Here is a 20542-nt window from a genome sequence, read left to right as displayed (position 1 = left end):
GTGCTGTGCAAGATTTTTTCACAGCATTTGGCTGAATCTAGCAAAGCTAATCCTTTTTGGCCTATTGCAGAGTGTGTTAGTCAGTGGAGTAGCCTATCTGTGTTGCAAGATATACCACCTGTGTATAGAATACCAATTTTTTTACTGCACCTAGTGAAGTAAAACCTTTTGGGCATAGCATCATTCTATTAGTCCATCTATACAGACCTCCATCAGGTTGCAAACTGAATATAATTTTTTTCTGCATCTAGCTCTGAAAAAATATTTGGGCTTCTAACAGTGAATGGGACTTGGTCTATTAGTCCATCTATACTGACCTCCATCAGGTTGCAAATTGAATATAATTTTTATCTGCATCTAACCCAGCCAATAGTTTTTGCCTAATACCACAGTTTGGCCACTCAGCTCTGCTCGGTTCCCATTCATTGTTTTTTTGTGCAAACAACTCCAGAGTTGTGAATTAGTTAACCACCAAAATGAGTGGAAAAAGGCCTGCTGCTGGTGGAAAGGGGAATAGGCGTGTTGGGAAGGGGAAAAAAGGTTGTGTCCGTGGGGTAGGTGTTAAAGCAACAGTAACATCTGCAGAAGAAAGACCATCTTCCAGCCAAACTAAAATATCCGCTAAAAGAAGTAGACAATGTGATAAGATCCCTTTCTTACGGCCACGCCAATCGTTACAAATTCCAGATGAGGCACAAAAACAGCAGGTGCTTCAACGGATATCAAGTGCTCCTTTAAGTGGGCTCTCCTCCACATCAACTTCAACATCACAAATACTCCAGTCCTCAGAGGTGTCACCCCAATTGCACTTGCTTCCTCACAGCTCCCAAATCTCCAGCTGCCTGTCTGAGTATGAGGTAGAACAGATGGTTGAGTCTGCAGAGCTGTTTACTCATACTATAGCCTGGGAATCAGAGGTCGGCTCCAGCGCTTCTGTGAATCCAGACGAGGAAATGATCTGCACTGATGCCCAGAAACTTTGAGTCAGATCCAGGACCAGACGCAGAAGATTCTGACCATAATGTAGACCCTCATTCCCAAACTGTAACTCCTGTTGGTGGAGACAAAGAGGAAGATGATGATGAGACTCAAATACCTGATTGGAGCGACAACTTTAGTTTTTTGTCACGGCAGGAACAGGTTGGTTCTGAGGACGACGGGTGTGATAACACACAGGGTGATGATGACGAGGTTGGAGATCCCACTTACTGTCAACCCACAGTCAGCCAAGAGATGAGGTCAGCAGAGGAGGTGGAGGAGAATGCTAGTGACGACGAGGTCAGGTTGCACCTTCCTGGACTGAGACGTAGTACTGGAAGCACGTCAACAACTGCATCCTCAAACACAACTCTGCCTCTCACCATAAGTTGTGGTGGCTCTTCAGGTCGCATGGGTGCTAAGCCTTGCATAGCCTGGGCATTTTTACTGATCGATAAAGATGACCCAACGCGTTATCTGTAACATTTGTCAGCAAAAGCTAAGTAGAGGCCAAAAAATACATAGTTTGAGTACTTCATGCATGAATCAGCAGATGGACATGAAGCATAAGTTGCAGTGGGAAGCTCACTGTGCTACAATGCGGTCTAGCCGGCCGGGCCAACCACCGTCTGCCACATCTTGTGCATCCGCGGCCTCTTCATCCTCTGTGACTGGGGGGACAGCAGTCACACATGTTTTGGGACGCAGACCTGCCACCTCTTTACCCGCAACAGCCAGCGTGATTGGCAGGTCATCATTTTCTTTGGAGTTGGTAACACCAGCTGGTGTTGAGCGCTGTCCGACATTGATAGCACCACCTTTGGATCAAGGCAACCTAACATGTCCACCTGCATCTTCCTCACAGACCGGCAGTTTGCCGGGGACACCCTTATCAACCCCGTCTAAGCACAACAGCCAGCCCTCGGTCCCTCAGATGTGGACAAGTAAAAGACCATTTCCTCCTAGCCATGAGAAAGCTAAGAGGTTGAATTTCACCATCTGCAAGCTCTTGGCTACAGAAATGCTGCCTTTCTGCCTGGTGGACAAAGAGGATTTTCGAGACCTTATGTCCATCGCAGTGCCCCAGTACCAGATGCCCAGTCGACACTACTTCTCAAAGAAAGGTGTGCCTGCGCTCCACCAGCATGTCGCACACAACATCACCGCTTCTTTGAGAAACTCTGTGAGTGACAGGGTGCATTTCACCACAGACACTTGGATGAGTAGGCGTGGACAGGGGCGTTAAATGTCGCTCACTGGGCACTGGGTAACTATGGTGACAGCAGGACAAGGGGCTGCTGTCCAAGTCTTGCCGTCCCCACGAGTTGTGCGTCAATCCTCTTTATCTCAAAGTTGCTCCACTGCTACTCCCTCCTCAACCTCCTCTCGGTCCTCCACCTGCTCCCAAAACCTGTCTGGTCATGCCACAAGCTTTCTATCTGCGCAGAAGGGACCCTGCACACCTCCTTACTATGCTGGCAGTAGGTCTCAACGTCATCAGGTGGTTTTTACTTTGAAATGTCTGGGAAATGTGAGTCACACAGCTGAGGAGTTGCGGTCAGCTCTGGAGAACCAATTTCATGAATGGTTGTCTCCACTGGACCTGAAACCAGGGAAGGCCGTGTGCAAAAATGCTGTAAACCTGGGTGCGGCCCTTCGCCGGGGCAATGTCACACACGTGCCTTGTATGGCTCACGTGTTGAACCTGGTTGTCCAGCAATTTTTAGCCCACTATCCCGGACTAAATGGGCTTCTGTAGATGGCATGGTCGCTGTGTGCTCACTTCCGCCATTCGCATCCCGCAGCTCAGCGACTTACATCTCTACAGAAGTCGTTGGGCCTGCCACTTCACCTTCTAAAATGCGATGTGCCTACCCGGTGGAGTTCAACTCTGCGCATGTTGCAGCAACTGTGGCAGCACCGACAAGCCCTGGTGCAATACGTTCTGACGTATAGCCTGGGCCAACGAGATCCAGAGGTGGGGAAAATCATGCTGGAGGAGTGGTCTCAGATCAGGGACCTATGCACCCTTCTGCACAGATGAGGGAGACCTTGATCACATTTCTGTTGTGCGAGGTTGGGGGGAGAGAACAGAGGAAGGAAGCTTGATTGTTACCTCGCTACCAACACAACAGGGACTTGGTGCTCCTGGATGCGCAAGACACATGAGTGCCTTCTTGCTGCACTACCTGCAACATTACCCTCGAATTGTGAGAATTAGAAATAATCCTGACTACTGGGTTGCCACACTGTTAGATCCCCGGTACAAAAGTAAATTTGCAGAAATTATTCCTGCCATAGAAAGGGATGCACGCATGCAGGAGTATCAGCAGAGACTGTTGCAGAATATTACATGTGCTTTTCCACAAAACACCAGTGGTGCACGTAGTGAATCTCACAGTTCCAACTTGCCAACCGTGATACCGTCGATTGTTCAGCACTCAAACCATAACAGAAACACAGTATCTGCTGGAAACATCAATTTTGCGGAATCATTTCACCACTTTTTTAGCCCATCCCTTGCAAGGCCACAGGAGACAAGAAGTCTGACGCCTAGAGACGATGGTACAGGAGTATCTCCAAGTAAACATTGAAGCCATGACTGTGTCACTGGACCCTTGCTCTTTTTGGGCTTCCAATCTGTGTAAATGGCCGGAGCTAGCCACTTACGCCTTGGAGATCTTGTCATGCCCCGCAGCCAGCGTTCTGTCTGAACGTGTGTTCAGCGCTGCTGGTGGTGTGCTGACAGATCAGCCCACGTGGCTCTCCACTGATAATGTAGACAGAATCACGTTCATAAAGATGAACAAATCATGGATCAGAAATGACTTTTCTACCCCTGTGTCATCCTGGGGAGAGTAAAAGCTTGATGATTGGTTAAAATAACCTCACCAACCGTTTTAAACTTTCAAATTAAGCTTTCATGTTTATCTGTATCTTGGCTGGAAAATAATTTGGGCTTTGTAGCAGTTTGCAGTACTGATTCTTTTAGGCCATCTATTCTAAGCTCCACCAGATTTAAAATTAATAATAATTTTTATCTGCATCTAGCCCGGAAAATAATTTTGGGGCTCCGAGATGTGCAAGAAACATAAGTGCCTTCTTGATGCATTACCTGCAACATGACCCTCATATTGTCAGAATTCGAAGTAATCATGACTACTGGGTTGCCACACTCTTAGATCCCCCACACTCTTGGATCAACCTTTTAAATTTAATAAAGACCAAAAAAATGGTCATTTTTGAAATTATAAGCATTAGCAGGTTATTAGAAACTTAAATCAAACAGTTTTCAACTCAAAACTTTATTCTAGGTGATGTTCCATTTGCACATAGGACCCCTTGTTCGAAAGGAGCTTCTGAACTCTCTCGTCCATTGAATTTTTCAGGTTTTGAATGGTGTCTGCTTCAATTGTTTTGCATGAGGACAGAATACCCTCCCAGAGCTGTTGCATAGATGTGAACTGCCTCCCGCCATCATAGACACTCCTTTTGATGATGATCCAGAGGTTCTGAATGGGGTAGAGGTCAGGGGAGCATGGGGTTCACACCATAAGTTTGTCCCCTTTTATGCCCATATCAGCCAGAGATGCAGATGTGTTATGTGCAGCATGAGACGGTGCATTATCATGCATGAAAATGATCTTGCTGTGGAATACACGGTTCTTCTTCTTGAACCATGGCAGGAAGTGCTGTTTGAGAAACTCCACATACATTATGGTGTTCATCTTTACCCCTTCAGGGATCCTAAAGGGGCTGACAATCTCTCTCCCCATGATTCCAGCCCAAAACATTACTCCACCTCCTCCATGTTGGCGCTGTAGCCGTGTTTGCGTGGGGTGTCCATCAACCAGCCATCCTCCACTCCATCCATCTGGACCATCGAGCGTTGCACGGCACTCATCCGTGAACAAAACAGTTTTGAAATCAGTCTTCATGTATTGTCTGGCCCACTGGAGCCATTTCTGCTTGTGTGCAGTGGATAGAGGAGGTCGACAGGATGGCGTATGCACACCTGCAAACCTCTGAAGGACCCTGCGTCTTGTTGTTCGGGGGACGTTGGAGGCACCAGCATCTTCAAAAACTTGTCTGCTGCTATGACAAGGCTTTTTTGCCGCTGCTCTTTTAACCTGACATAATTGCCTGTAGGAAAGAGTCCTCAATTTGCCCTTATCAGCACGCACATGTGTGTACCGTGAATCAGCTACATACTTCTTGATTGCCAAGACACTTCATCCTGATCATCGCACAATGTTGATTGTAGTCATACCTTGACCTAAACACTCCACAATTTGTTGCTTCTCAGCAGCCGACACATCCTTTTTCTTTCCCATTTTGGCAGAAAATGTAGGCTGCTTAATAATGTGGGAGAGCCTTCTTAAGTAGTCTTGCCTTTCATTGGACACACCTGCCAAACTAATTAGCACAGGTGTCTGCAATTGCTTATAGTGATATAAAGAGCCCTGTCACACATCACCATCAATGAGTTTAACTGACAAACAAACAAATTCTTCCCTTATCACTCCTAAACACTTTTTGCATAATAATTTGGAACACAGTGTACATGTGCTTTTCCACAAAATACCAGTGGTTCACATAGTGAATCTTACAGTTTTAACTTGCCAACCGTGGTCTGTATGGAGTTGTTCAATAAAGGGCCCAAAATTAAGATAACATAGACGGGAGAGGTCTCTATGAATAGGAATTCCTAAGTATTTGATACCCTGTGAGGGCCAGGCAAAGGGAAAGTTGGACTGGATGAAATCCTGCATGCATTTGGGGAGGGAGACATCGAGGGCCTCAGACTTCGCTGCATTGATTTTAAAATTTGACCATGTAACAAAGTGATCTATTTCAGCCATAACAGCAGGGATGGATATATGTGATTGAGTGATATATACTAGGACATCATCAGCAAATAGAGAGCACTTGTACTCGGTGCCTCCCACCTCAATCCACCTAATATTGTGGTTATGGCGAATTGATGAGAGCATTTGCTCCATCACTAGGATGTATAAGAGAGGGGACAGAGGACATCCCTGCCTTGTCCCATTGGTGATTATGAAAGGTGATGAAAATGTTCTGATGCACCCCCTGGGCCTTGGGACACCCGGAGCCAGACCCTTTTTGGTGGATGCTGGTGGTTGTAGTCTCCGTGGCGGAGACCCAGTTCCGTGGCTCAGGGCGGTCAAACCAGTGGCGGAACTATTTATGCGGTTTTGATGTTTAAACGTCCGACTACGCCACCCGTGGATTGCGGTCAGAGTGAACCGCCGCTGCAGGGCAGACCGCTTAGGCTGGTGTTGTGGGTGCAGCAAAACGTAGCATAACTCCCCACTGGAGGAGTATAGCCTCAGGGCAGTGTATGCGGAGGATGGGGGTGAAGGTGCAGGGCAGCAGCAGTAACGACACGGAGTCAGTGATGCAGTCCAGGGCCTTCACTCACAGTTTTTATTATCCAGACCACTTCTGCAGGTAACGGCTGCCCACATTGTTCTGTGCTCACCAGGTGAGGGGCTCAGACAACTCCCAGATAACTTTGGAGCGCTTCACAGGACCCCCTTTGTATGTCCTTTGCCTGGCCTTTCTTACCAACCCTTCTGTCAGGCTGCCTCAGGCCTCCTCTTGGTAAACTTGGCGCCAGTTTCCCTGACCCTATGTGGTGCCTTCCTAGCGGGTGTAGCGAGGGGCTGCGCCACATAAAATGTCACAGCCTCCGGTTTCTAGCTGAGGGTCGTTTCCCACCTCCACTAGTTTCGGGGACCGGTCTCCCCCTTTGGCCTGACCCCTCCACGCAGGCGGATTCGGGCGTGCGGTGGCGACTCGCCCGTCCACACCCCTGGGATCCCTTTGTTCCTCGTTCCTGGAGCCTTCTCCGCTCCTCTTCCTTCTTTCTCCCTCTTCCAGGCCTGGGCCTCTGTTACTAGGCCCACCTCCGGAGCAGAGCTCACGCAGAGCCCCTGCTCCCTGTCACTTCTGCTCAGACTTCTCTGCACTGAACTAAGATGGTGGCCACCTTTTATACTCCCTTCTCAATGCACCCAGGAACTGCTTCCTCCCTGCTCCTGCACTACAGGTTTCCCATTCCTCAGTGTTCCCTCCCCCCACTCCAGCCAGGGACAGGGACAGTCGTGCCCATCTCAGGGGCATATTGGTCGCCCTGCCCCACGACAATGTGGTGTAATGCATGCAGGTGTCGGGTCCTGATCCACACTCCATCCTTACCTGAGAGTGAGATATCACATCTCTGGGTGAGGTGCAATAGCTCTATAGCAACCGAGCCCTCAGGGTGCTACAGTTCCATTTATCCTCAGCCTAGGCGACGTATTGCTGTTAAGCAAGCTACACCACCTGCAGTTTGGACACTTAATTTTTTCAAAGGAAATGCTTCGGGACCACGGGATACTCAGTGAAGAGCATCAGGAGGCACCCCAAGGCATAGGGGCTGGGACTGGCGGTAGAATGACTTGCGGTGGACAGCCGAGCTCGATCCTTATAAAAGCTTTTTAACTGCAGCAGCTTTAGTGGACGCTGCTGAAGCTGGAATTACGCGGCTGCTGGTATGAGACTTGCCCTCCAATAGATCCTTGTAAATGGATTTAAAGTGTATTCATTCAATTTAGAGAGACAATTTAAATGAAAAAGCTTAGAGCTTCCTCCACCACAGGGGGGCTCGCTCGACCCACCAGCGGACAGGCACCAGTATTGGGAGAGGGGGGCTGGCCGTCAGCGTCCACCGCGGCTCTGGCACAAACCCGGCGACACGGAGGAGGCACGGGCAGGAACGGACTGGCCGTGTCGGCTTCTCACTTTTTGGATTTTAGAAGGGCATGACATGCCTATATCTGTGTCTCCCCCTCCTTTTACTCCTCCACCTCTTTTCTTTTCGCATGACTATATGTACTTGTCCCTTTTCCATGTGTTAGTTGTGTCTTCTGAGCAGTTTGTCAGCTTTTGGACACCTTTGAAGGTGTTTTCTAAGTGTTTCTATGTGTTTTTGTTTGCCTGCCATTGGTTTTAACGGTGTTCGAAGGTGTTCGGCGAACACACGGGTGTTCGATGAACCAAACAGAACTTGAACACTACGGGGGTGGCTCAACACTATTGAGGAGCTATTACTTCGTTACTTTCAAAACAGCTAAGCTGTTCCTGCTCCTTTTAAAAAGGATAAGCTTTGGTCAGTTTTTGAAATAACGTATGCTTCTTCATTTAGCAAAAAAAAACCTCTTTATTCATCCCAAACAGAGATGATTTTTAACCATCCTGTGTAAAAAAGGCATTGCTTCCTACATTTGCACTATGTATAAACTCCAGTAAGGCATGCATCAGCTCCCTTAAAGTATTAATTTTGGACCATTTCTACTTTTTTAGCAGCTTAAAATTTCTGTTACCGAAGTGCATTTTTTAACCCTTCCTCACAGAGCCAATTTTTGTTTTTGCATTTTTATATTTTCCAACCATTCCTTCAAGGCCCAGAGCTTTATTTTTCTGTTCACAAAGATATGTGAAAGATATATGAGGGCTTATTTCACAGGACTATTTGTACTTTCGAATGAAACCATTCATTACACCATTTAATGTACTTAAAAACGATAGAAATGTTCAAGTGTGGTAAAATTGCAGAAAAAAAATATTTCTATGTTTTTTTTGGATTTTGTTTTTATGTATTTCAGTGTATCCTGGCAATATTATTCTCCAGGTCAGAATATAAACTATATCAAGTGTGTCCATTTTTTAATTATCTTAGTGTTAATTGTTTTTGTAATTTGTCAAAAAAAATATTTTTGACTTTGTGGCAATTTTGTTGTCCAAAAATGTTATCATTTTTTGTGAAGTCTACTAAACACATAATATTAATAGAGTCTTAAGAGTTTTGGCCAGAATAAATGATAAGGTTATAAACTAGCTGATAATAAATGTAGCATCGGCGTCTCTGCCTCCTGCCGGGCAGAGACGCCATTCCCCTCACCGCCACGGCCCTGGTCTGGCGTCTTCCAGCTCCTGTCCTGCTGCTACTGTTGCGCTCACTGCGCGCAGCTTCTCGGGCACTGTACTTAGGGCACGCCCACGCGCTCCCTCCTTCTTAAAAGGGCCACACGAGCCGTCCTAAAAAGTCACCAGCCAATGGCCAGAGGAAATACTTATTTATATCATCTCCTCCAATATGGAGGTGCCTGTGCAAGGTTGTTGTTCCTTGTGCTAACACTTGCTTCAGCCCTCAGGTCCCGCTGCCTGTCAGTCCTGCCTGCCAGTCTCTAATCAGTCCTGCCCACCAGTCTGTCTGCAGTCCAGCCTGCCAGTCTGTCTATAATTGTGCCCACCAGCCTGCTTACCTGGAAGCATCTGCCAGTTACCTGTCATGTCCACCAGCCTGCTTTCCTGGAAGCACCTGTCTGTTACCTGTTGTACCCGCCAGCCTGCCTACCTGGAGAACCTGCCTGTAACCCACCGTGCCTGCCAGCCTGCCTACCTGGAGAACCTGCCTGTAACCCACCGTGCCTGCCAGCCTGCCTACCCGGACCACCCGTCAGCCTTTCTGCCATGCTCATCCACTGTACCGGTCAGTTCCTGTCATCTGACCCTTGGGAGTCACCTGCTCTTACACAAGGTCGATCTCAGAGTGGCACCTGGTCCCCCTGCTCGGTCCCTCCCTTTTTCACGGAGTCGATTGAGCCGCCGTGCGACCTTGGTCAGGCCAAGTAGGCACTTATTCATGCCCCTCTGGTCCCTCCTTGCATCGAAGCAAAGAGGTTCCACCACCCGGACTCGTAAAAATAAGGAGGTGGGTGGTGGCCACCTTAGAAAGAGATAATTATATAACAATAAAGAACAACTTTTCGGGGGACACTTCAATAGCCAAATCATAGTAAATAAAAATTAAAGAAAACGGGAGAGTTTAACAATAAACTATCATAGGCTAGACTAGATTAGTAAAACAAATATTTGCTTGTTTTGACCAAAAATTGATTGGCGAATGTAAAAGTTCAAAACATTGTTCGAGCTTGATAGATACAAGGTTGGATATTGTAAATTATGATGTATTTGGGGCCATCAGTGAACATTTTATTAAAAATATGCAGTAAAATAAACTCACCAAAAACTCATCGTGTGAACATAGCCTTTATGTGACTATACAGTTCAAATCCTTAGTCACTTTGCGAAAAGAGCTCAATTCTGCCACTGCTCCTCCAATATCTGCAAACAGAGGACTTTTCTGTTCATATTCAAAATGACTGATGCAGAGTCAAAGATAGCGGTGGAATAAGTCTGACTCATACCTCCCGTCTCTCTTTTCTAAGATGAACAACGTAATTGTCGCTTGCATATCCAGACCAATGGTAAGCCAAGGAAGGTCGGGGTTAACACAACAGTTTTCCCTGCGCTTCTGCAGTGGCCATTTTTAAGGAAATGGGGCACCAATTGCAGATAGAGAATGAGTGGAAGAAAATCAGGGAACGTTAGGTAGAGTGACTTTACATTTCCAATTCATAATCACATTTACTATAGAGGGTGGAGGGTCTCATGAATTCTATTCTCTCTAATCAGATGCAAGGAAAATGTAGAAAAAGAAGAGAAACAGAGAATGCATGATATGAATATTAAAAAATGAAGAATAAGAGGTTAATAAAGATATTTTATAGCCTCTTCTCAGCCGAATATGATTATATGCACAGCTGATCTAAACTAAACCATTTTTTCTATTTATAGCAACTGGGTCTCCTGTACACTGTTGGCCTAAGCAGTGAATGGAAGGATTTCCAAAAATTATGAGGAACTGCAATGCCCCTTGAAACAGACGTGGATTACAGCATACTAAAATCCTTATATCCATTATTGGGGAGTGGGTCTCCCTTAGTGTTCGCCTATGCATTGAAAAGCAAAAGCTGACTAAAATTAGGAGGAAATGCAATGCCCGTTGGAAGAGTCATGGAGGTTAGAGTTAATTAAAAACAACATTTCAATGCCCCTTGGAAGAGCTGTGGAGTTCAGAATGGTTTAACAAGACTGTTTTAATGCCCCTTGGAAGAGTGGTGGAGGTCGCAGTAGCTTAACAAGAATATTTTAATGCCCCCTACAAGAGCCATGCAGTACAGCATATTCAAAACATTATTCCCATTATAGGGGAGTGGGTCTCCCATAGTCTTTGCCTATGCCTTCCAAGCAAATGCTGCCAAAAATTATGACGGAGGAACTTGAAATGCTGGCAAAAAAGAGCCATGCAGTACAGCATATTCAAAACATTATTCCCATTATTGGGGAGTGGGTCTCCTATAGTCTTTGCCTATGGCTTCCAAGCAAAAGCTGCCAAAAATTAGGATGGAGGAACTTGCAATGCTGGCAACATGGACCACGGTCACCCTGGTGGTATAGTGGTGGTGAAGGCTGAGGATAAGTAGAAGAGCAAAATACAGCCCGAATGAGGAAGCGTATACCCATGTGTGGGTGTGAAGCGGTGCATGGGAACACACCTCCCGAAATAACACAGTGGATTTGGCTTTATGTTACTCTGCTGTCATTTGGTGGTGATGAGAAGTCTGGCCCAATCCAGCCCTTGTTCATTTTGATAAGGGTCATCTTGTCAGCATTGTCAGTTGACAGGAGAGTGCGCTTATCAGTTATAATTCCCCCAGCGACACTAAAAACACGCTCCGATAACACGCTAGTGGCAGGGCAGGCCAGGACCTCCAAGTCATACAGAGCGAGCCCAATCCAAGTGTTCAGCTTGGATACTCAATAATTAAAAGGCACAGAGGAATCACGGAGGACGCTGGTATGGTCGGCAAGGAACTCCCTCACCACCTTTTAAAACTGTCCACTCCTTGTGAGAGTACCCTGTGCCTCAGGGCCTGTAAGCTGGGCGGGTCTCAGAAAACGGTACCAGAATGTTGACAGTATTCCCCTTTCTCTGCTGGATTGGAGTTGCTTCTCTCTCGCCTGTACGCCTTGGTTGGTCAACAAACTGTGACCTCTGCTGCTAGTGTTCAGATGGGAATTTTTTTAACAGTTCTTCAGCATGGGCCTTCTGGTACTGCCACATTTTGTAGACCTCTCCACCTCAGGAATAAGAGAGTGAAAGTTCTACTTGTAGCGGGGGTCTAAAAGTGCCACCAACTAGTAATGACTGTCACCCAACATTTTGACAACGCGAGGGTGACGGTTAAGGCAGCGTAACATAAAGTCAGCCATGCGGGCCAGACTGGTAACGGGTAAGATTTCCGTGTCCTCACCAAGATGATGACTGACCATGCTCTCCTCCTCCTCCTCCTCCCCCCTGTCCTCAGGCCACCCACGCTGAACCGACGGTATGACAGATGTACAGGTACTATCATCTACAGCGCATGATACCAGCTCCTGTTCTTCCTCCTCATTGTCCCCCAATACACGTTGGGATAAGATGAGGCTGGGCTGTGTGTAATCGTCCATTACGGCTTCTTGATCCATCTCATCATACTCTGGCTTCAATGCCTCCTCTTTAATTCTCTGCAGATAGCGTTGTAAAACACAGACAAGTGAGATGCTGATGCTAATGATGGCGTCATCGCCACTCACCATCTGGGTGGACTGTTCAAAGTTTGTCAGGATGGTACATATGTCAGACATCCAGGTCCACTCCTGAGGTATTATGTGTGGAGTCTGACCTGAATATCGACGGCCTTGTTGCAGTTGGTACTCCACAATGGCTCTCTTCTGATCACAAATCCTTTGCAACATGTGGAGGGTAGAGTTCCAATGTGTGGGGACATCACATACCAGTCAGTGTGCTGGAAGCTGCAAACGCTGCTGCAACACAGCAAGGGCTGCGGAAGCTGTAGCCGACTTCCGAAAATGAGCTGACAGGCGGCGTACTTTGACGAACAGATCTGGCAACTCGGGGTACCCTTTAAGAAACCGCTGAACCACGAGCTTAAGCACATGAGCCAGGCATGGTACGTGTGTGATCTCGCTATGCCTCAGAGCCGCCACCAGGTTCCTGCCATTGTCACACACGAGCTTGCCTGGATGTAGGTTCAACGGTCTAAGCCACAGATCTGCCTGCTCTTTCACAGCAGTCCACAACTCACAAGCAGTGTGAGGTTTATCACCTGAGATTATGAGTTTCAGCACAGCCTGTTGCCGCTTGGCTGAGGCAGTACTGCAGTGCTTCCAGCTTGTAACTGATGTGGTGATATCTGAGATGGAGGCTGAACATGAGGAGGAGGAGGAGGATGATGCGCAGGAGCTGTACACTGTGGGGGCAACTCTGACTGACATAGGACCCGCAATTCTCAGTGTAGGGAGGATGTGTTCCATCCCAAGGTCCGAATGGGTCCCGGCTTCCACTTTGTTTACCCAGTGTGCCTTCAGGGAGATGTACCATCCCTGGCCAAAGCACTTGTCCACGTGTCCATTGTCAGATGGACTCTCCCAGTATCTGCGTTGTTGAGGGCACAGCAGATGTTTTGGGACACGTGCTTGTGTAGTGCGGGGATGGCACACCGGGCAAAATAGCATTGGCTGGGGACCGAGTACCAAGGGACTGCCACCGCCATAAGGTTGCAGTAGGATTCCGTCTCCACCAGCTTAAAATGCAGCATTTCCAACGCAAGCAGTCGTGAAATGTGCAAATTTTGGACTGCGGCCTGAGGGGCATTGGCTGCGAATTTGCGCTTTCATTCTAAGGTCTGGGATATGGACAATTGAATGCTGCGGTGGGACGTAGAAGTTGATGCTGTTTCTTGAGAAACTGCCATAACAAGTGAAGACTGAGAGGAGGGGCCATCTTTGCATGCAGTATGGACAGGGAATTGCCTTGCACGTACAACAGGGGGTTCTCTTACATGCACAACAGCGGAAGAAGCAGTTGTGACACCCGCTGACACTGGTCATGGTCCCTGGGGTTCGCCCCACAAAGTCGGGTGCTTTGCTGACATGTGCCTGATCATGCTGGTGGTGGTCAGGCTGGTAGTTTTGTCACCCCTGCTGAAGCTGGAAAGGCAGGTGGTATAAATGGCCTTTTTGGGGTTATCAGCAGAGTCTTTAAACAAATTCCATACTCGGAAAGACCTACTGGTTGTACTGGCAACGTCCCTCGTGTTGGTGTTATGGGGAACTGTTGCCTGCCTTCTGTGTGTGGCCATCACACTGCTACTTCCTGCCTGTTGGGGTACTCTGCCTCCCTCCCCCTGTGCGCTGCTGGCCTTGCTCTGCAGGTCCTCCTGCCACGTTGGGTCAGTAACTTTTTCATCCACCACCTCCTCCTCTTCCACTTGCACTCCACGATCCTTATCCTCACTTCGTGGCAATTGTTTCTCGTCATCGTCCACCTCTTGTGACAAATTGCCAGCGTCGACTTCCTGTGGCCGTGGCTGTTCAAATATTTGGGCATCGCTATATGGGATCTCCTCTTCCATTACTTCAAGCGGAGGAGGCGAGGGGCACAAATATGGAAATGGACCAGTGAACAGCTCTTCAGAGTGTCCAAGTGTGGAATCAGTTGCTGTCTGACGACACTCGGCATGGTGGGATGAAGGAGCATCAGGGTGAGGAATATGCAGTCGAGACTCACGGCTACTAAAACTTGGCCGTGTGGAAGACAGACCGGAGGAGGTGGTGCCCAGGTAACTGGAAGTATTATCTGCTATCCAATTAATAACCTGTTCACACTGATCAGTTCGCAATACTGGTGTTGTAGTGTGCTTCCCTAGTAATTCGGTCAAGAAGTGGGAGCGAGAAGATGTGGCTGTTGGTTGTGGCACATTTTCACGTTTGTCACAGCCCCGTCCTTTACACGCACCATCACCAGAACGTCCAGTTCCACATCCCTTGCCACGCGCCTTGTCTATTTTAGCTGAAGTTAAATAGCTTACACTCGCACTATCAATGGAAAAAGGGTAATAAAAAGGATATTTTAACCGTGAAAGAGGAAAACCACAGTTCTATTTCTCTGGCCTACACCAGAATCTTTTAAACAGATATATTTGTGTCTGAACACTGAGCGAGACACTCAATTTTTTTATTTTTTATGTAAAAAAGTCAAAAGTGTGGATAATACAGAGATTTGAACCGTGGAACAGCAAAACCACAGTTCAAGTTATCAGGCCTAAACCAGAATCTTTTAAACAGATATATTTGTGTCTGAACAGTCAGCAAGACACTATTACTATTTTTTTTTTATGGAAAAACGGCCAAAAGCGGTATAATACAGTGATTTGAACCGTGGAACTGCAAAACCAAAGTTCTAGTTATCTGGCCTGCACCATACTCTTTTAAACAGATATATTGGTGTCTGAACAGTTACAGACAGACTCAGTTTTTTTTTTTTTGGGGGGGGGATAGCTAAAGGGTAATAAGATGTGTATTTGTACAGTCTGACTGAGGAAAAAAAAATACAGGATTTAGATGAAAAAAAAAGGATTTTTCCTGGCCCCTGAGACTGGGGGATAAGACTATCAATTTGATCAGCAGGAGCACACAGGACTGTAATGCAGTGTTTGTTGGTATAACCGCTGCGTCTCATATACATCCTGCCTGCCTGATATCTGGGATGGATATTAGTCCTGAGAAAGACTGTTTGTTTGATTTGGAAGGCTTTAGAGACCCTACACTACCTATTTTGCACTATATACAGTGGTGGCCAAAAGTATTGGCACCACTGCAATTCTGTCAGCAAATACTCAGTTTCTTCCTGAAAATGATTGCAATCACAAATTCTTTGGTCTTTTTATCTTCATTTAATTTGCATGCAAGGAAAAAACACAAAAGAGAATGAAGCAAAAATCAAATCATTGATCATTTCACACAAACCTCCAAAAATGGGCCATACAAAAGTATTGGCACCCTCAGCCTAATACTTGGTTGCACAACCTTTAGCCAAAATAACTGCGAACAACTGCTTCCCGTAACCATCAATGAGTTTCTTACAATGCTCTCCTGGAATTGTAGACCATTCTTCTTTGGCAACCTGCTCCTGGTCCCTGATAATTGAAGGGTGCCTTCTCCAAACTGCCATTTTGAGATCTCTCCACAGGTGTTGTATGGGATTCAGGTCTGGACTCATTGCTGGCCACCTTAGAAGTCTCCAGTGCTTTCTCTCAAACCATTTTATAGTGCTTTTGGAAGTGTGTTTTGGGTCATTGTCCTGCTGGAAGACCCATGACCTCTGAGGGAGACCCAGCTTTCTCACACTGGGCCCTACATTATGCTGCAAAATTTGTTGGTAGTCTTCATAATGCCATGCACACGGTCAAGCAGTCCAGTGCCAGAGGCAGCAAAGCAACCCCAAAACATCAGGGAACCTTCGCCATGTTTGACTGAAGGGACCGTGTTCTTTTCTTTGAATGCCTCTTTTTTTTTCCTGTACACTCTATGTTGATGCTTTTGCCCAAAAAGCTCTACTTTTGTCTCATCTGACCAGAGAACATTCTTCCAAAACATTTTAGGCTTTCTCAGGCAAGTTTTGGCAAACTCCAGCCTGGCTTTTTTATGTCTCGGGGTAAGAAGTGGGGTCTTGCTGGGTATCCTACCATACAGTCCCTTTTCATTCAAACGCCAATGGATAGTACTGGTTGACACTGTTGCACCCTCGGACTGCAGGGCAGCTTGAACTTGTTTGGATGTTAGTCGAGGTTCTTTATCCACCATCCGCACAATCTTGCATTGAAATCTCTCGTCAATTTTTCTTTTCCGTCCACATCTAGGGAGGTTAGCCACAGTGCCATGGGCTTTAAACTTCTTGATGACACTGCTCACGGAAGACACAGGAACATTCAGGTCTTTGGAGATGGACTTGTAGCCTTGAGATTGCTCATGCTTCCTCACAATTTGTTTTCTTAAGTCCTCAGACAGTTCTTTGGTCTTCTTTCTTTTCTCCATGCTCAATGTGGTACACACAAGGACACAGGACAGAGGTTGAGTCAACTTTAATCCATGTTAACTGGCTGCAAGTGTGATTTTGTTATTGCCAACACCTGTTAGGTGCCACAGGTAAGTTACAGGTGCTGTTAATTACACGAATTAGAGAAGCATCACATGATTTTTCAAACAGTGCCAATACTTTTGTCCACCCCCTTTTATAGGTTTGGTGTGGTATTATATCCAATTTGGCTTTAGGACAATTCTTTTTGTGTTTTTTCATTGAAGACAAATTAAATGAAGATAATAATACCAAAGAATTTGTGATTGCAATCATTTTCAGGAAGAAACTGAGTATTATCTGACAGAATTGCAGGGGTGCCAATACTTTTGGCCACCACTGTATCTCTCCCTAACTCAGCAGCTCTGACCCTACACTGTCTGATCCCGGGCGACTGTGTCCAAGATGGCTTCACCCGGTTTGAAATACTCGAGGTGATGCTGTGCGGCCAGCCAATCACTGTAATGCCCACCACCAACATGGCTGCGGCATTACAGTGACTGGTTGGCAATCCCTTCATGTTCATTGGCTCTGTAAAAAGCACCAAACCTGCAGGGCGAAGACCCGAGCTCCCGCCCGAGTAACCCGGAAATTCTCGGTGCTCGCCGAACATCCCGAGTAGTGAGATGCTCGGTCGAGTACCGAGCAGTGTCGAGCATGCTCGCTCAACACTACTCATCTCCAAATGTATAAATGTAATCAATTTTACTGCAGCTCCTTGATTTTGCCTCATTTAGTCTATCTTCTAACTTTTCTGCCATCTATACTTCAGCTGCTCCACCATCTCTCCTCTCTGTACCTTAATTGATTGATATGTTGCCAGGAAATGTCAAGTGAAAGTTTATACAAAAATCAGAAACTACCCTGTAATAGGATGTTACCAAATATGACTGCAATAGATAATAATAATAATAATAAAAATAATAATAATAATAATAATAATAATAAAAAATATAAAAAATCAAAGACCTTCAGCAAAAAAAAGACAATTTCACAAAAATAATTTTTATTCTGAAAATATCCACAATGAATATAATCTAACATAAGATTTTTCCATTTCCATCCCTCTTTCTGTTTTTCTTTCCAACATCTTTATCTTTCAGACTCAGTTGCTCCATATCTAGTGGCTCACACCTCTAAAACTCATTCCCAGAACATTTACAGCAATAGTTAGTTCGACCCTCTCTCCTTTTTGTTATTTTTGACTAACACCACAATCCTCCTTTATTTCTTCTTCGTTTCATCGCTATACACTAATATTTTTATTCTCCGTATATATAAGTTGCTTATCTCAAATTTATTTTTCTATTTAATTTCCAAGTTTGTGCAGTTGTGACACCATGTATTATGTCTGTAAGATAACATGATATGCTGGTCATATGACAATGGTGTTTTTTGCACACCTCTGTTTTGAATGTATTGTCTGCATATTCCTGCATTTTTGCAAGTTGTGGTTTGTCCTGATTAAGAGGTATGATGACCTCAAAACTTGTTGACGAATAGACCCCCAACCATAGTGCATCTGGTCTCCTATTGTATATTGGATTTTCGACAACACAGTTTTACATCCACTTTCATCTCCAAGTTTGCTGATGATCCATTATATGTCATAGCCGCAGGGCATTATGGGGAGGCCCATGCAGAAACACAAAAAATACATTTGCCCACTCTCTGAAGTTTCAAGATTTGGGCAAGTTTTTATTTTCCGAACCTCGAATTGAATCTCAACGTGTTCAAAATGTGCGAGAAACCACGAATTTCATGAAATTTGCCTCGAACCTCATCTTTCGTGAAATGATCAAATATATTGTATGAAGCATATGAGTATAGCAGGAAATGCTGAGCTAAGAGCAAAGTAAACGAGGACACATCTGTATTATATGCACTTCCAGCTCTTGTACGTTCCCATTCATCTATATGCAGTAAAACATCTCAAGGAGAAATGAATCACAAACTGTTTCAAAACTTTTTACCATTCCCTCAAATTTTACCTTGTTCCATGCATCATGTAGAAGATATCTATAGATAATTTGAAAACATGTGTCACATGGCTACATTATAGGAAAAAGAACATGTAAAGGATCTAAGCATATAATTAATTAGTAGAGTTGAGCAAAATTATTTTTGGTCATACAGCCACATCAATAGTCTTTGACTTCCAGACCAGAGCACTGTGAACCTCCTTCTCACTTCGGCATTCACGTTGCCTTTTCTGATTAGCAATGTCATTAATATGTGGTGGAAATCACGGATGAAGTCAGAAATGCAACCTAATCAAAAAAGCAACAGAGATGCAGCTGGTAAAAAAAGTTCACAGTGCTCTGGTCTGGCAGTCACGGACAACAGACTACTGATGAGACCACTGGACCAGGAGGCTGCAAATCTTATTACTCAACTCAAATGATGAATATTAGAATCAAAAAAATCCATCTGCTTCAAAGTCTGGAAAAATACTTTTTACGATCAAACATTATCAACGGTTTATTTTTTTACTGTTATACATTACACATTTATTGATCATTTCCTTCAGAGATTTCTTTATGTCTTTATTTCTCAGGCTGTATATAATGGGGTTGACCAATGGGGTGAATACAGTATATAGCAATGATAGGATTTTACTGATGTTTACAGTCTGCTCTCCTTTTGGGAAAAGATAAACACTCAATAATGTGCTGTAGAAAATGGAGACCACAATGAAGTGGGCACTACAGGTGGAGAAGGCTTTCTGTCTACTGACATTGGACTGAAACCTCAAGATGGTGACAATTATTTTAGCATAAGATACAATAATTACTGCGAGAGGCATGAACAGTACGATGAAACACATTACAAAGATCTCTAACTCAAGAGTGTAAGTACTAGAACAGGAATTTTCAAACAAAGGAACATAATCACAGAAAAAGTGGTCAATGATATTTGGTCCACAGAATGTCAGCATCGATATTGTTACAGAGTACATCAATGCAACAGAAAAACCCATCGCCCAACAAATGGTGGACAATATAACACACCGGTCCTTTGTCATAATAGAGGTGTAACGAAGGGGATTACAAATGGCCACATATCTGTCATAGGACATCACAGCAAGAAGAAGACAGTCAAATACTTCCGAGACACTAAAAAAATATAACTGAGTCATGCAACCAATAAAAGAAATGGACTCCCCATTTTTCAGCAGAATATTGAGCATATTAGGGACAATATCAATGGACAGCAAAAGGTCACTGATGGAAAGGTGTGAGATGAAGAAGTACATTGGAGTGTGGAGGTTCTTGCTGGTGGACACCAGGGTGATAATCAGAAGATTTCCAAATAATGTCCCACAGAAAGCCACCAGTAGAAGACAGAAGAGGAAAATAGTTGAATGACTGTTGCTTTGAAATCCTAAAAGGTAAAAAATTGTTTCTGCAGTCAGATTGTTCACCTGAAGAAAAAGCAAAAACAGAAAAGTAAATAAGTCAAAACATTAATTCAAACAAATTGTTCTTAGACAGCTGAGAATCTAGTCTAGAGTAGCACAGCATATCAGTACTGGGCAACCTTTTACAGCTCTGGTAGGTTCAGCCCTCATAAGTAGAGATGAGCAAACCTCTTAAGGTTTAATTAGATTCCGATCAGCGAACTTCTTTATGTTCGCCGAACAATTCATCAAATGGTTAGTCGAACATATCT

The 20542-nt window shown here is 45.2% G+C and overlaps 1 protein-coding gene across 1 annotated transcript; it reads right to left on the bottom strand.

Moving 5' to 3' along the window:
• Positions 1–19343: 19343 nt before the first annotated feature.
• Positions 19344–20126, bottom strand: LOC141165678 (olfactory receptor 10A7-like). The gene has a single exon (XM_073651461.1). It carries the CDS (start codon positions 20124–20126, stop codon positions 19344–19346), a length of 783 nt encoding a protein of 260 aa, XP_073507562.1.
• Positions 20127–20542: the final 416 nt, after the last annotated feature.

This window comes from Phyllobates terribilis, unplaced genomic scaffold (genome assembly GCF_046119375.1).
Source record: "Phyllobates terribilis strain yellow unplaced genomic scaffold, ASM4611937v1 Scaffold_11__3_contigs__length_659146591, whole genome shotgun sequence".
NCBI lineage: Eukaryota > Metazoa > Chordata > Amphibia > Anura > Dendrobatidae > Phyllobates > Phyllobates terribilis.
The sequence above is the reverse complement of the archived record's forward strand: the minus strand, read 5'-3'. Positions and strand labels throughout refer to the sequence as shown.